Source organism: Schistocerca americana, chromosome 4 (genome assembly GCF_021461395.2).
Source record: "Schistocerca americana isolate TAMUIC-IGC-003095 chromosome 4, iqSchAmer2.1, whole genome shotgun sequence".
NCBI lineage: Eukaryota > Metazoa > Arthropoda > Insecta > Orthoptera > Acrididae > Schistocerca > Schistocerca americana.
Window position 1 is genome coordinate 710551724 of NC_060122.1, and position 16957 is coordinate 710568680.

General features: G+C 45.7%; 1 protein-coding gene across 1 annotated transcript in view; it reads right to left on the reverse strand.

Annotated features, from left to right (window-relative positions):
• Window positions 1–16957, reverse strand: part of LOC124612602 (protein amnionless) — a 117909-nt gene that overhangs the window by 20777 nt on the left and 80175 nt on the right. The window contains exons 6-7 of the mRNA XM_047140892.1: window positions 7016–7175; window positions 360–522 (exon numbers count right to left, since the gene is read on the reverse strand). Of these exons, the coding sequence (XP_046996848.1) occupies window positions 360–522; window positions 7016–7175 (323 nt within the window). The remainder of the gene's footprint in view (window positions 1–359; window positions 523–7015; window positions 7176–16957) is intronic.

A 16957-nucleotide genomic window follows, 5' to 3' on the forward strand; every position in this document is an offset into this window, starting at 1 on the left:
ATCATCTTCAGTTTTGAATTTTTTACTATCCTGATGGATTAAAATAGAAAATGTAGCTCAAATGTGGATATAATTTAGTATGTTATCGTAGGCCTCATCAGTTCAGTCTTTCTCAAATGCTGTTAGTACAGATTTTGGTGTATCCAAGTCAAATGCTTTCTTAGAAGCTATGACAAAGTGGTAACGCAATCCCGTTGCTTCGTTGTATAATTTTTTCCACGACTTACAAAAGGTCCATTTTAAAGTCTTTTTTCGTTTGCCTGCTTAAAATCTAATGTTTGCTGCATGGGACGTAGCTGTATAATCCTCACCGTGTTATTGGACAGTCTTGTAAATCGATATGTTGGCCACAAAAATACCTGTGACACGGCAGTGTCCCCGCCGGCGGCGCCCTTGCCGTACATGGGGTTGTCGAAGGCCTTCTCTGGGGGCGGCGGTGCCACCACAGAGACGTGGCTGTCCTCCTGGTCCGTGTTTTCGAAGCGAGCGAACACGAATGGCCGGCCGTCTCCTTGCAGAGACCTGCAACAGCGCGAGTCATCCATCAACAGCTCGTCGCAGACGCACTGAGGGATAGGCGCTCATAAAGTCCTCATCCCTAGCTGATGAGGTACGAAAATGAACTTTTGTTTGGGGTAAGAAAGCAGTAAGAAACGTAGTCACTCAAATGAGGTATCATTACGGAAATAATGAGAGGCATGTATGTGAACCATTGCCCTCCGGTCTACCACGTTCAGACAACACACCATGTTCACAATAATAAGTGTGGCATTAAATATTCGGAATATCTGTATATTATAAAACATATATGTACTTACACACTAGGTTTGCTGGTGACAGCACTTGTGTGCGTGTCTTTGGCTATGATAGATGTGTCACTGCACAATATAATGTGAAATAACGCGTCTTCTTCACTCACACAATGTGTTCCATAAATTCCATCACAAAGGACAACTTTAGAATGTTGGATAATTCAAATTATACATCAATTCACAGAACCAACCACTGCAGGATATATCTATAAATATTGCACCAAGAACATACAGGGTATAACGATTATAAGTTCAAACATTTTATACTCGATACCTGAGTAGAAACAAGGCCCCGGGAGTAGACAACATTCCATTAGAACTACTGACGGGCTTGGGAGAGCCAGTCCTAACAAAACTCTACCATCTGGTGAGCAAGATGTATGAGACAAGCGAAATACCCTCACACTTCAAGAAGAATATAATAATTCCAATCCCAAAGAAAGGAGGTGCTGACAGATGTGAAAATTACCGAACTATCAGTTTAATAAGTCACAGCTGCAAAATACTAACGCGAATTCTTTACATACGAATGGAAAAACTGGTAGAAGCTGACCTCGGGGAAGATCAGTTTGGATTCCGTAGAAATATTGGAAAACATGAGGCAATACTGACCCTACGATTTATCTTGGAAGCTAGATTAAGGAAAGGCAAACCTACGATTCTAACATTTGTAGATTTAGAGAAAGCTTTTGACAATGTTTACTGGAATACTCTCTTTCAAATTCTGAAGGTGGCAGGGGTAAAATACAGGGAGCGAAAGCCTATTTACAATTTGTACAGAAACCAGATGGCAGTTATAAGACTCGAGGGACATGAAAGGGAAGCAGTGGTTGGGAAGGGACTGAGACAGGGTTGTAGCCTATCCCCGATGTTATTCAACCTGTATATTGAGCAAGCAGCAAAGGAAACAAAAGAAAAATTCGGAGTAGGTATTAAAATCCATGGAGAAGAAATAAAAACTTTGAGGTTCGCCGATGACATTGTAATTCTGTCAGAGACAGCAAAGGACTTGAAAGAGCAGCTGAACGGAATGGACAGTGTCTTGAAAGGAGGGTATAAGATGAATCTCTACAAAGGCAAAACAAGGATAATGGAATGTAGTCGAATTAAGTCGGGTGATGCTGAGGGTATTAGATTAGGAAATGAGACGCTTAGAGTAGTAAATGAGTTTTGCTATTTGGGGAGCAAAATAACTGATGATGGTCGAAGTAGAGAGGATATAAAATGTAGACTGGCAATGGCAAGGAAAGCGTTTCTGAAGAAGAGAAATTTGTTAACATCGAGTATAGATTTAAGTGTCTGGAATTCGTTTCTGAAAGTATTTGTATATAGTGTAGTCATGTTTGGACGTGAAACATGGACAATAAATAGTTTGGACAAGAAGAGAATAGAAGCTTTCGAAATTTGGTGCTACAGAAGAATGTTGAAGATTAGGTGGGTAGATCACATAACTAATGAGGAGGTATTGAATAGGATTGGGGAGAAGAGAAGTTTGTGGCACAACTTGACTAGAGGAAGGGATAGGTTGGTAGGACATGTTCTGAGGCATCAAGGGATCACCAGTTTAGTATTGGAGGGCAACGTGGAGGGTAAACATCGTAGAGGGAGACCAAGAGATGAACACACTAAACAGATTCAGAAGGATGTAGGTTGCAGTAGGTACTGGGAGATGAAGAAGCTTGCACAGGATAGAGTAGCATGGAGAGCTGCATCAAACCAGTCTCAGGACTGAAGACCACAACAACAACAACAACAACCTTAATATGTACACACATCGGTGTGGTTGTTTTTCCTCTGCATTGAACAGTCTTACCGCAAGCACGGCACATACTTTTGCTACCTGATATTTTCTGCACGGCTCTAACTGCACCACTATGTTGACTACACCTCTCAGTATAGGCTATCTGTTTTGCATCCACACGTCCACACTTCAGAATATGACATGCTGCCCAAGGGAAAATAAACATTAATGGTTTGCTCTTGCCATATGTACTTGGAAGTACTAACCAATCTAAAAACGTACTACTCCTAATAGCTACACTTAATCGTCCGTGCCGGCCGCGGTGGTCTAGCGGTTCTAGGCACTCAGTCCGGATCCGCGCGACTGCTACGGTCGCAGGTTCGAATCCTGCCTCGGGCATGGATGTGTGTGATGTCCTTAGGTTAGTTAGGTTTAAGTAGTTCTAAGTTCTAGGGGACTGATGACCACAGATGTTAAATCCCATAGTGCTCAGAGCCATTTGAACCATTTTTAATAGTCCGCAAATGAAGTGAATACTGATGTAATTTTGTTCAGTACACTTTTCTCAGTCACCCATAAAAACGTCTCCGCTTTTACCCATTACACCCTGTATAAATAAATAATTATAAGAATTATATCTACTTTTTTAAACACCCAGAAGACATGGCCAGATGTCAATCTCACTTCGTATACATGCACTCAGTCGGCTAGTATGTAAGTGATTACATTCCGTGACCAGCATGTGGAACGTCTTGGTGATGGTTCCGCAACTGGGATAATAATTTTGAAGAAAATGTCAGCAGCGTTTGCACAATTTTTATTTTTATTTTACACCACGACGAGTTTCGGTGTCTGAGGCAATTACTAGTGGTATCTACGTAGTATCAAACAAAAGAGTACGGAAGAATCAGTCAAATGGCGAAGAATGTAGCAATAATCATCAACAACAAATCAAATACATAAATTTTCAAAAGAACTCGCCCGTACACTTCATAAAAGAAATAAATTAAAAACTAAAAAACTAACGTGTTGTGAACTCGTCTACCATTAAAAAGAATATATGTTATGTAAACTAAATAATGTCAAAATTGCTTGTAGCAAACACCATAAAAACACGATAGTTATCTAGGAAATCGACATATGTCAGGCACCCTCAGAGGACAGAGGAAGACTGCTGAGGCGTGCAAGGAGATCGCAAGTAAATAGGGGGGGACGAAAGTTACTAGCAGCACAAGAAGGGGACAGGTAGGCAAGCACGCAGAAGCAAGTAATGAGATAAAAACTGACATAATGCTTTTAAAGTTAAATACAAAACGAACTTGAATTTAAAATACTGGCAAGGTTGCATAATAAAAAGACGTGTAAAAATATTATTACGAAAAGAGAAAGCACAACAGATGACGCTCAGAGACGCTATGATGAACGAAACCTCCATTTGGAAAGCACCGACAGTAAACAAATGGAAACAGCAGAGGATGTCTCTGCATGCAGACATGATGTTGATACAACATGTGGCCATAAGGAACTGAGCATGGTCTGTGTGTACAAGAAATGGGCCTGCTGTGCAAACAGTCTGAAAGGTATTCAGAAAACAATGTTTTAGGCTTTTTCGTTCATTAAGAATATCGTTCTTATTGCGGTTTGATTATAGATTTCAATTTCCTCAAAAATGTACACATCTGTACATCTTGATCTTTGGCTTCCCTCTGACAACCATGCCTCCATCCTTGCTACCCTCCCTGTTTTCCTTTCCCTGTTGCTTCATAACCTGGGTTGTGAGTAACTGAATCCACTTTCCCTTCTCCCCTTTCTTTCCCCTCTCTCCTCGCTGATGAAGGAACATTTGATCCAAAAGGTAGGAACGTAAATTTTCGGTTCTGTTTTTTGTGTATCTATCGGCTGTACTGAGCTGAGGTAAGTACTGGCCAGCCCCTCTATCTCTTTGTTAGTATTTGTTTCAGTTGTAAATTTGTTGTTTTGAATATTAATGTTTGGTACAACCTGAACTAGTGTGTTACCGGTTTCGAAGTCAATTCTAACATTAACACTGCGAAACAATGCACTGAGTTCATAAGAAACTTTCCCGTAAAAGTGAAATGAGATAAATTTTACCTTGCGTACTGCATCGTCACTAACTGTGTTGCCTCGATTTTGAAGAACGTCAAGTTTAGAATTATATAATTACGTATCTTATCAGAACTGCCACGGAAAAATGATAGTCGTTCTGGGAGGCAATTTGACGGAATATATTCAGTTCTTTATAGTTTCTGAATTATTAAGGCCTAATTTAAGTCAGCTGCTTATCATTTCTTGGAAAAATGCTTTGTTTCACTTTTCTGGGTGGCAAGAGTTCTGAGAAATAATGACATCAGTTGTTGTAGGTTTGCGATGAATTCAAAACGATTGATTTCTTTTGACTTTAGCAGTGCATAAATAAAGAAAATCAATGGGCATATTTTGCTGATGTTCTATGGTGAAGTGAATGTTAGGCTAAAGTTCGTTCATCATAAGAGCTAACAGATCAGTGTCGTCATTAGATCCTAGCTGCAACAATACAATATTATCTACATATCTTTTGTAATAGCTCAATCATTTTCTGCCTTTCTTGTAAATGATAAGAGTTGCACTTCTCTATAACGGATGGAATGGTCACTGGAGTGCATTAGTGTTGTTCGTGCTTAGTGTTGTTACCGATGTTGGTACGGTACGTCAGGGCCTTGAAGAGCGTCAGATGTGGCGTGATCACAGAGGAGGACAGGTACTCGTGTGAGTGTTGTCAGCACCTGACAGAGTTTGAAAGTGAGCTCATTGTGGGTCTCCATTTGGCCCGCTAGTCTAACGTTGCAATATCCAGATTCGTGATGCAGTCGGGTATAACAGTGGCCCGATTTTGACTGCATGGGAACGTCAGGGCAGGCGTTGTAGTCGTCAAGGTTCTGGTCGACTGCGTCTGACCCCTACCAGGGAGGATCGCCGTATTGTGTACTAAGCTCATCGTAGTCCCTACATTTTTGGAGGGACACTCCTAGTGTCACGATATGGGGACACTTGACTTTAGATCATGGTTGGTGGTGACTGAGGGAATGGCGACGGCACACCGTAAGTCACGGATATCCTGAGTCCTCACATGTTATCTATCGTGCGGCAGTGCAATGATTCGATTTTTCCACTGGACAGTACTAGGCCACACAAGGCACGTACCTCTATGAATTGTCTGTTGGTTGTTAAGGTACTCCAGCGGACAGCGAGATCGCCAGTTCTGTCCCCGACAGAACGTAGGCAAGCGTTTGACTCGGTGCCCCACTGCAGACTCCTAACTAAGGTACGAGCATATGGGATTGGTTCCCAAGTATGTGAGTGGCTCGAAGACTTCTGAAGTAATAGAACCCAGTACGTTGTCCTCAATGGCGAGTGTTCATCGGAGGTGAGGGTGTCATCTGGAGTGCCCCAGGGAAGTGTGGTAGGTCCGCTGTTGTTTTCTATCTACATAAATGATCTTTTGGATACGGTAGATAGCAATGTGCGGCTGTTTGCTGATGATGCTGTGGTGTACGGGAAGGTGTCGTCGTTGAGTGACTGTAGGAGGATACAAGATGACTTGGACAGGATTTGTGATTGGTGTAAAGAATGGCAGCTAACTCTAAATATAGATAAGTGTAAATTAATGCAGATGAATAGGAAAGAGTCCCGTAATGTTTGAATACTCCATTAGTCGATTAAATATTTGGGCGTAACATTGCAGAGCGATATGAAGTGGGGCAAGCATGTAATGGCAGTTGTGGGGAAGGTGGATAGTCGTCTTCGGTTCATCGTTAGAATTTTGGGAAGATGTGGTTTATCTGTAAAGGAGACCGCTTATAAAACACTAATACGACCTATTCTTGAGTACTGCTCGAGCGTTTGGGATCCCTATCAGGTCGGATTGAGGGAGGAAATAGAAGCAATTCAGAGGCGGGCTGCTAGATTTGTTACTATTAGGTTTGATCATCACACGAGTGTTACGGAAATGCTTCAGGAACTCGGGTGGGAGTCTCTAGAGGAAAGGAGGCGTTCTTTTCGTGAATCGCTACTGAGGAAATTTCGAGAACCAGCATTTGAGGCTGACTGCAGTACAATTTTACTGCCGCCAACTTACATTTCGTGGAAAGACCACACGGATAAGATAAGAGAGATTAGGGCTCGTACAGAGGCATATAGGCAGTCATTTTTCCCTCGTTCTGTTTGGGAGTGGAACGGGGAGAGAAGATGCTAGTTGTGGTAGGAGGTACCCTCCGCCACGCACCGTATGGTGGATTGCGGTGTATGTAGATGTAGATGTAGGTGGGACCAGTTCGGACGTCAGTTCCGTCCCAGTGCCAATATCCAATATATCGAGGACCAGCTACAACAGCTGTGGGATAGCTTACTTCGCCAGAGCATGCAATGCAAAGAGGGTGTTAGGAGTATATGCGGCGGTACTCACTGTCCGTGTCGGTAGACGAAGAGGAAGAAGAGCCCGGCCATGAGCAGCAGCACGGCGGCGAGTGCGCCCACCATGAAGGCGAATAAAGCCAGGGCGGCGCCGCCGCGCAGCTCGGGGCCCGACGCCTGCACCGACGCCGCCAGCACTCCCAGATTCGGATCTGCAACACGCGAAGCCCCCCACTCTGGCAAGTTAGTTTGTCAGGTCACGAACACCTCACCTTCCCAGCTGGAGGTTCATCGTATGCTAAGGCTATCAGTCGCACTTTCTTTTAACAGAGGAAACTGATCCTGTTTAGTTCTCGCTTCACCACATATCGCTGATGACCTCACTTGTCGTGTCGGAGAGGCTGCTCCGGCACTTACTGAAAGAACAGGGTACAAGCAACGACGATTTCTGGTACACTTTGGAACGAACGATACCTGCCTTCTGGACTCCAAGTTCATACTTCATCCATTCCAGCGATTGGCAGAGAAGGTTGAGAATACCGTTCTTATAAATACACTCCTGGAAATGGAAAAAAGAACACATTGACACCGGTGTGTCAGACCCACCATACTTGCTCCGGACACTGCGAGAGGGCTGTACAAGCAATGATCACACGCACGGCACAGCGGACACACCAGGAACCGCGGTGTTGGCCGTCGAATGGCGCTAGCTGCGCAGCATTTGTGCACCGCCGCCGTCAGTGTCAGCCAGTTTGCCGTGGCATACGGAGCTCCATCGCAGTCTTTAACACTGGTAGCATGCCGCGACAGCGTGGACGTGAACCGTATGTGCAGTTGACGGACTTTGAGCGAGGGCGTATAGTGGGCATGCGGGAGGCCGGGTGGACGTACCGCCGAATTGCTCAACACGTGGGGCGTGAGGTCTCCACAGTACATCGATGTCGTCGCCAGTGGTCGGCGGAAGGTGCACGTGCCCGTCGACCTGGAACCGGACCGCAGCGACGCACGGATGCACGCCAAGACCGTAGGATCCTACGCAGTGCCGTAGGGGACCGCACCGCCACTTCCCAGCAAATTAGGGACACTGTTGCTCCTGGGGTATCGGCGAGGACCATTCGCAACCGTCTCCATGAAGCTGGGCTACGGTCCCGCACACCGTTAGGCCGTCTTCCGCTCACGCCCCAACATCGTGCAGCCCGCCTCCAGTGGTGTCGCGACAGGCGTGAATGGAGGGACGAATGGAGACGTGTCGTCTTCAGCGATGAGAGTCGCTTCTGCCTTGGTGCCAATGATGGTCGTATGCGTGTTTGGCGCCGTGCAGGTGAGCGCCACAATCAGGACTGCATACGACCGAGGCACACAGGGCCAACATCCGGCATCATGGTGTGGGGAGCGATCTCCTACACTGGCCGTACACCACTGGTGATCGTCGAGGGGACACTGAATAGTGCACGGTACATCCAAACCATCATCGAACCCATCGTTCTACCATTCCTAGACCGGCAAGGGAACTTGCTGTTCCAACAGGACAGTGCACGTCTGCATGTATACCGTGCCACCCAACGTGCTCTAGAAGGTGTAAGTCAACTACCCTGGCCAGCAAGATCTCCGGATCTGTCCCCCATTGAGCATGTTTGGGACTGGATGAAGCGTCGTCTCACGCGGTCTGCACGTCCAGCACGAACGCTGGTCCAACTGAGGCGCCAGGTGGAAATGGCATGGCAAGCCGTTCCACAGGACTACATCCAGCATCTCTACGATCGTCTCCATGGGAGAATAGCAGCCTGCATTGCTGCGAAAGGTGGATATACACTGTACTAGTGCCGACATTGTGCATGCTCTGTTGCCTGTGTCTATGTGCCTGTGGTTCTGTCAGTGTGATCATGTGATGTATCTGACCCCAGGAATGTGTCAATAAAGTTTCCCCTTCCTGGGACAATGAATTCACGGTGTTCTTATTTCAATTTCCAGGAGTGTATGTAGCCTTTCTTGGCCGTTTTCAGTCTCATAAATATCCTTCCGGGTGTGACGACAACATGGCTGGATGCAAACCGAAGGGGCCGCGGTTCGCTTCCCGGACGGGTCGGGGATTTTCTTCGATCGCTGAGTCGGTGATGTATTTTCCTAATTATTTCATAGCCACTGACACGTAACTCCCTAGAAGGTGTCAACTAAAAAGACTTGCATCTTGCGGGAAACCGCCATGACACAAACCGCGCGCGCGCGCGCTCGTGCTCACACGAACACACACACACACAGAGAGAGAGAGAGAGAGAGAGAGAGAGAGAGAGGGAGAGAGAGAGAGAGAGAGAGAGAGGGAGAGAGAGAGAGAGAGACTGTCGTGATTTCTTATAAAATACTTACAATGATAATATTATAATAAGTGACGTTCCGGCCAGTTGCATTTACATTCATCGGGGCAGTGACTAACTAGCTGGAATGTAACTACTTCAGTCCCCTGCATTCCTAACGATGTCACAAGATCGCCAGCGTCGCAGTTCTTGTACTTTATTGACTATAAAATATCATCGATCGGCCTTACGAGAGACAGCATGGAGGTAGCACATGCAGGCTATTGCTATTGATTGCCCGAGGCGAATTGGCGATAAGCTTGTGTACACCGCGTTTTCCTGCTGTTAGTAGAGGAGAAACGACGCTCGTTCCGCTTATGCTGTTTGTTTGACCGGTCACAGCAGCGTCTGGTGACGCGACTGGCCTTCGAACACACACGGCCTGTCATTTTGGAAGACCAGCAACCAGGATATCGGCAGCCTGTAGCATCCTCTCTGTCGATGTTGTTAAGCTGCTTAAAGATTTCTATTGTCTCTCTTAATTAGCACGAGCGCAACCAGTGCCATCATGCAGGTGCCGGCCGGGATGGCCGAGCGGTTCTAGGCGCTACAGTCTGGAACCGCGCGACCGCTACGGTCGCAGGTTCGAATCCTGCCTCGGGCATGGATGTGTGTGATGTTCTTAGGTTAGTTAGGTTTAAGTAGTTCTACGTTCTAGGGGACTGATGACCTCAGAAGTTAAGTCCCATAGTGCTCAGAGCCCATCATGCAGGTACCCTTCCCTTCTACTCCTCCTTCCTGAAAACTAATAGGTTGTCCACAATCGTGGCAGTGCTCTGGTAATGCCACTACGATGTGCTGCCTAACGATTTCAGTTGCCTCTCTTAATCTCCACGTGCACAACCACTGCTATCTAGCAAGTACAAGTCCTCGTACTCATCCTCTCTGAAAATGAATAGGCTGCCAACAACCGTGACAGTGCTCTAGTACCGCTCTTTTCCGTTCCCTGACGATTACAATTGCCTCTCCTAAACTCCATGAACACAACCTCTGCTGTCTACCAAGTACAGGTTCTTTGTACCCATAATCTCTGAAAATTAACAAGCTGTCCACAACAGCAGCAGTTCTCCGCACAACCACTGCTGTCTAGGAAGTACAGGACTTCTGTACTCATCCTCTGTTAACAGGCTGCCCACAATCGTTGCAGCGCTCTGCTAATGAGGCTCTTTTCCGATCACTAACAATTTCAATTGCCTCTCCTAATTTACACGTGCCCAACTATTGCTAACTAGCAAGTACAGGTACTCTGTACTCATCCTCTCTGAAAATTAATGGGCTGCCCACAATCGTGGCATATCTGTGGTACTATGTTGTGCTGCCTAACGATTTCAATTGCCTATTTAATTTGTGCGTGCACAGCCACAGCTAACTACTAGTACAGGTACTCTGTTCTCATCCTCTCTGGAATTAATAGACTGCCCACACGCGTGACATTTCTCTGGTAATGCCGCTATGTAGTCTGCCTAACGATTTCAGTTGCCTCTCTTGATTTGCAGGTGCACAACCGCTGCTGTCTAGCACATACAGATCCTGTCTACTCATCGTCTCTGAAAATTAATAGGCTACCCACAATCGCAGCAGTACTCCGGTAATGCCGTTCTATTGTGGTGCCCAAATCCAACATAGCGTTCATAGTCTTCTACGTGGGTGCTGACAGCCCTGCAACACATCAGTAGCCTTCCTTATGTCCCCGCCCTCTTCCCAAACATCGGCCAGTGTTATTTTACGACTAATGAAATCTAGGAATTGTGTCGTCGGTGTTCTTACGACACAGATAGAAATACCGTGATGTAAACTGCATCACTGAACTGAAAATAAATTTTCGGACTGCATCGTAAAGCGATGGACAGTGCATGTTCCCGTAATACTGCTATCTGATTATGAGCCTGCGGTGGCTAGAACACTGGTTAGTGGTGCAACAAATCTTATCGAGTTCTAAAAGCGACTGGCTGCATATCGTACCCACATAAAATGCCAATTTAAAGTACTGCTGCAGTTCTAGATCTAGAATGAATATAATGAGCTATCTTGGGATACTGCATATTCCACCAGTGCTTCATATGCTGTAAATCACGTAGCAAAGCAATCAGTTAGAGAAACAGCAGCAGTTGCAAAAAAATTAAGCGTTATATAATAGCGTCCTTAAGGAAGATACCTCTACGTAAAGGAAAAATAGGTCTTGAAGTTTGTGCAGTAACTACCCGACCTACATGTTTCCCATAGTACCACCTGAAATGGAAGAAGGAATTAAGATAAGGCTACTGTAAAATTCTGCTCACTAGATTCGAGGCCATTCGAAGCACTCGAGGAAAGAGGAATGATAAGCTGTGTGCATACTGCAATAAATGTAGGCGTGCCTTCTCGATCTATGAGTACAAAAGAAACTCCCCTCCCCCCATAGCACAACGGCGTATAGGACACTGGCTGACTAGTACCGTTGTACGGCGACACTTATGCGATCAGTGCAGAGCAAAAATGGAAACACTGAACAGGTGCTGCCAACGCTGTGGATGGGAAGAAATTTTGGTCTTATGTCAAAGCGGTAGGTGGATCAAAACAAAATGTCCACACACTCTGCGACCAAAATGGTACTGAAACAGAGGATGACAGACTAAAGGTCGAAATACTAAATGTCTTTTTCCAAAGCTGTTTCATAGAGGAAGACTGCACTGTAGTTCCTTCTGTAGATTGTGGCACAGATGACAAATTGGTAGATATCGAAATAGATGACAGAGGGATAGAAAAACAATTAAAATCGCTCAAAAGAGTAAAGGCCTCTGGGCCTGTGGGATACCAGTTCGATTTTACACAGAGTGCGCGAAGGAACTTGCCTCCCATCTTGCAGCGTCCCCGTTTTCAAGAAGGGACGTCGAACAGATGTGTATGACTATAGACCTATATCTCTAACGTCGATCAGTTTTAGAATTTTGGAACACGTATTATGTTCGAGTATAATGACTTTTCTGGAGACTAGAAATCTACTCTGTAGGAATCAACATGGGTTTCGAAAAACACGATCGTGTGAAACCCAGCTCGCGCTATTCGTCCACGAGACACGGGTTCCCAGGTAGATGCCGTGTTTCTTGACTTCCGCAAAGCGTTTGATACAGTTCCCCACAGTCGTTTAATGAACAACGCGATGTACATAAATGACCTTGTGGATGACATCGGAAGTTCACTGAGGCTTTTTGCGGATGATGCAGTGGTATATCGAGAGGTTGTAACAATGGAAAATTGTACTGAAATGCAGGAGGATCTGCAACGAATTGACGCATGGTGCAGGGAATGGCAACTGAATCTCAATGTAGACACGTGTAATGTGCTGTGAACACATAGAAAGAAAGATCATTTATCATTTTGCTACAATATAGCAGGTCAGCAACTGGAAGTAGTTAATTCCATAAATTATCTGGGAGTACGCATTAGGAGTGATTTAAAATGGAATGACCATATAAAATTAATCGTCGGTAAAGCAGATGCCAAACTGAGATTCATTGGAAGAATCCTACGGAAATGCAGTCCGAAAACAAAGAAAGTAGGTTACAGTACACTTGTTCGCCCACTGCTTGAATACTGCTCACCGGTGTGGGATCCATACCAGATAGGGTTGATAGAAGAGATAGAGAAGATCCAACGGAGGGCAGCGCGCTTCGTTACAGGATCATTTAGTAATCGCGAAAGCGTTACGGAGATGGTAGATAAACTCCAGTCGAAGACTCTGCAAGAGAGATGCTCACAAGGGAACCTCCCCATCGCACCCCACTCAGATTTAGTTATAAGTTGGCATAGTGGATAGGCCTTGAAAAACTGAACACAGATCAGGAAGAAGTTATTTGGAACTATGAAAAAATAAGCAAAATATGCAAACTGAGTAGTCCGTGCAAGATAGGCAACATCAAGGACAGTGCGAGCTCAGGAGCGCCGTGGTCCCGTGGTTAGCGTGAGCAGCTGCGGAACTGGAGGTCTCCTCTCGAGTGAACGGTTCAATTTTTTATTTTCAGACAGTTATTATCTGTCCGTCCGTCCGTCCGATGCGAGGTAACTGCGCCGTAGTATGGGTTCGGAAAATATTCATTGACCTTGTTATTGAAGTCGCGAGCTATATTTGCTGGATTCATATTGCCCACGGAATACATCTCACGCATTTAATGCACTCTCGTCCAAAGTAGCGAACAGTCAACTGCCAGCCAGGGAGCCTCGTTAGCAGGAATGCTCTCTCTTCCGTGCGCTGTAGTCGACTGACGTGTGTTTCGATGTTTGTTTAGGTGTAGCGTCCCTATACTACGGCGCAGTTACCTCGCATGGGACGAACAGGTAATAATTGTCTGAAAATAAAAAATTAAATTTTTTGCTCGAGGGGAGACTTGAAACAAGGACCACTCCTTCCGCAGCTGCTCACGCTAACCACGGGACCACGGCACTGCTTAGAACACATTCTCCTTGATGTTGCCTATGTTGCGCATGGACTACTCTGTTTGTATATTTTGCTTATTTTTTTCATAGTTCCACACAACTTCTTCCTGTTTTCTCGATTCATCTGTGTTCAGTTTTAGAAGGCCTATCCACTGTGCCAACTTGTAGCTAAATCTGAGGGGGGTGCGATGGGGAGGTTCCCTTGTCAGTAGCTCGGTACGGGCTTTTGTTGAAGTTTCGAGAACATACCTTCACCGAGGAGTCAATCAGTATATTGCTCCCTCCTACGTATATCTCGCGAAGAGACCATGAGGATAAAATCAGAGAGGCACACCGACAATCTTTCTTTCCACGAACAATATGAGACTGCAATAGAAGGGAGAACCTATAGAGGTACTCAAGGTACCCTCCGCCACACACCGTCAGATGGCTTGCGGAGTATGGATGTAGATGTAGATGTAGACGGCACTCAGAGGGGACTTCTCTTGCTGACTAATGATGCTTATTTGTTACAGGTCCGTTTAAAAAAGGAATTTATTACACCACTGTTTACACCCAAAATGGAGCAGACACGTATAAAAAGTAAGGTGACAACTTAGAATAGCCTAGCCGTTGTAAGTCAAGTCCAGGGATACAGTACGTGACTGTCACAAGGAAAAGTCAGATCAATCCAGTACAGCAAACCATGGAGGTCTAGGCAGGAAATAAGGTGATTCTCCCGGTTCTGTACATACGAAAGATTTACGGGCAGAGAGGCTGCTTGTTGGTGACTTAAGAGCTGGGCCGCTGGCCACGGGATCTGACAACGTCACGCGACGCCATGGGCGTGACTGCCTATGTGTCGCTGTCTGTAGGGTGCAGAGTTCTGTAGGGTGAGAGTACAGGTGGCCTGCCTGACTCTATCGGATTTGAAGTAGCCAGCATAGGCTGACCAAGCAAAGCGTGTCCTATAAATATTACAGGGTATTTTTGAACCACATTAAGTGCAGGATCTCATCGTTCCATCCATCTGTATATTCCTTCTCTGGAGAGTATATACTCAGATGACAGAAGTCGTGGAGTCACAATTTGCACATATACAGAGGTCGGTAGTGTCGCGCACACAACGTATAAAAGGGCAGTGCATTGACAGAGCTGTCACTGGTACTCAGCTGATTCATATGAAAAGGTTTTTGATCTGATTGAGGCCGAAAGGCGAGAGTTAACAGACTTTGAATGCGGAATACTAGTTAGAGCTAGACCCATGGGACATCCCATTTCGGAAATCGTTAAGGAATTCAACATTCCGAGATCTACGTCAAGAGTGTGCCTAGAATACCAAATCTCACGCATTACCTCTCACCACAGATAACGCAGTGGCTGACGACCTTCACTTAACGACCAAGAGCAGCGGTGTTTGCCTGCAGTTGTCAGCTTTAACAGACAAGCAACACCGTGTGAAATTACCGCAGAAATCTATGTGATACTTACGACGAATTTATCCGTTAAAAAAGTGCGGCGGAATTTGTGTTTAATGGGCTACGACAGCAGACGACGGATGCGAGTGCCTTTGCTAACAGCACGATATAACCTACAGCGCCGCTCCTCGGCTCGTGACCATATCGACTGGCCCCTGGACGACTGGAAAACCATCGTCTGTCAGATGTGTCCCGATTTCAATTGGTAGGGTTCGAGTGTGGCGCGTACCCCGCGAAGCCATAGACCCAACTTGGCTACAAGGCACTGTGCAAGCTGGTGGTGACTCCATAATGGTGTGGGCGTGCCTACATGAATTGGACTGGGTCATTGACTGGAAATGGTTATGATCGGATACTTGGAGATCCTTTGTAGCCGTTCATGGTCTCAAACAAAAATGGAACTTCTATGGATGACTGTGCGCCACGTCACTAGGCCACAAGTGTCCGCAATTGGTTGAAGTATATTCTGGACAGTTCGAGCAAATGGATTGGCCATCGATATAGACCAACATGAATCCCATCGAACATTCATGGGACATAATCGAGAGGTCATTTCGTGCACAAAATCCTGCACCGGCAACACGTTCGCAATCATGGACAGTTGCGGAGGCAGCGTGGCTCAATATTTCTGCAGGTCACTTCCAGCGACTTGTTGAGTCCATGCCACGTGGAGTTGCTGCGCTACGCCGGGCAGAAAGAGGTCCGACATGATATTAGGTGGTGTTCAATGACTTTTGTCACCTCGATGTATACAGGCTGTTTTTACGACGTGTCCAGTAACGACGTCACAAGAAAGTACAAATAATTTACAGACGATACTGCCCTATGGTTTAGTCAATAAATCACGTCAAAGATTTTTTTGTTAACAAGCGCAGTCTATGGAAGTCGCCTGTGGCCTGAACGTGCAGCCATGAGCGGACGACAAAACAAGCAGCCGCTTCGAAGACTTCTTGGTTAGTGTTTACAATAGGTGGCAGACAGGTACAAGCAAAGCTGCGCCACAATCGCATAGAAGCTCTGCTGGCCAAGCCCGGGAGAGTACACTTTCCAAACCTGTGACTGGCTTTTTCTCGATGCAGTCCCGGAACTTGCGGCCAACATGCTTCGTTTGGACGAAGCAACTCCACGAAATCTCAACAATGCAAACATTATATGTATGAATGAATTATTGTAATGTTCTTCTAACTTGTCATTTATGAGCTACGGAAAAGTAGCCATAGCCCTATAAATATTGGTTTACCTGAAACTAATGGCTCTAAGCACTATGGAACTTAACATCTGAGGTCATCAGTCCCCTAGACTTAGAACTACTTAATCCTAACTAGCCTAAGGACATCACACACATCCATGCCCGAGGCAGGATTCGAAGCTGCGACCGTAGCAGCAGCGCGACTCCGGACTGAAACGCCTAGAACCGCTCGGCCACCGCGGCCGGTGATTTTGTGAAAAAGTTTTCATAACTTTTCGGTACCTTTAAGTTTTGTCTGTACATCGTTTGACATTCTGTAACATTGTAAAATCATCCTCTACAGTTTAGTTCCATAAACTGCAGGTTTTCTGAATCTTTTAGATCATTCTTGGTGGGTGGAGACAACATGGGACCCCAGGGGTGTCGGCGGCAGGCTCGGTGGACGAGATATGGCAGCGGTGGATGTTGGACTACCAGATGATTATGAGCCTGTATAGCGAAACCTTGTGCGCAGGTAAAAAGTTTTCACCGAAGTGTGCAGTAGCATAGAAACAATACAAGAACAATGGTACTTCTCTCTTGGC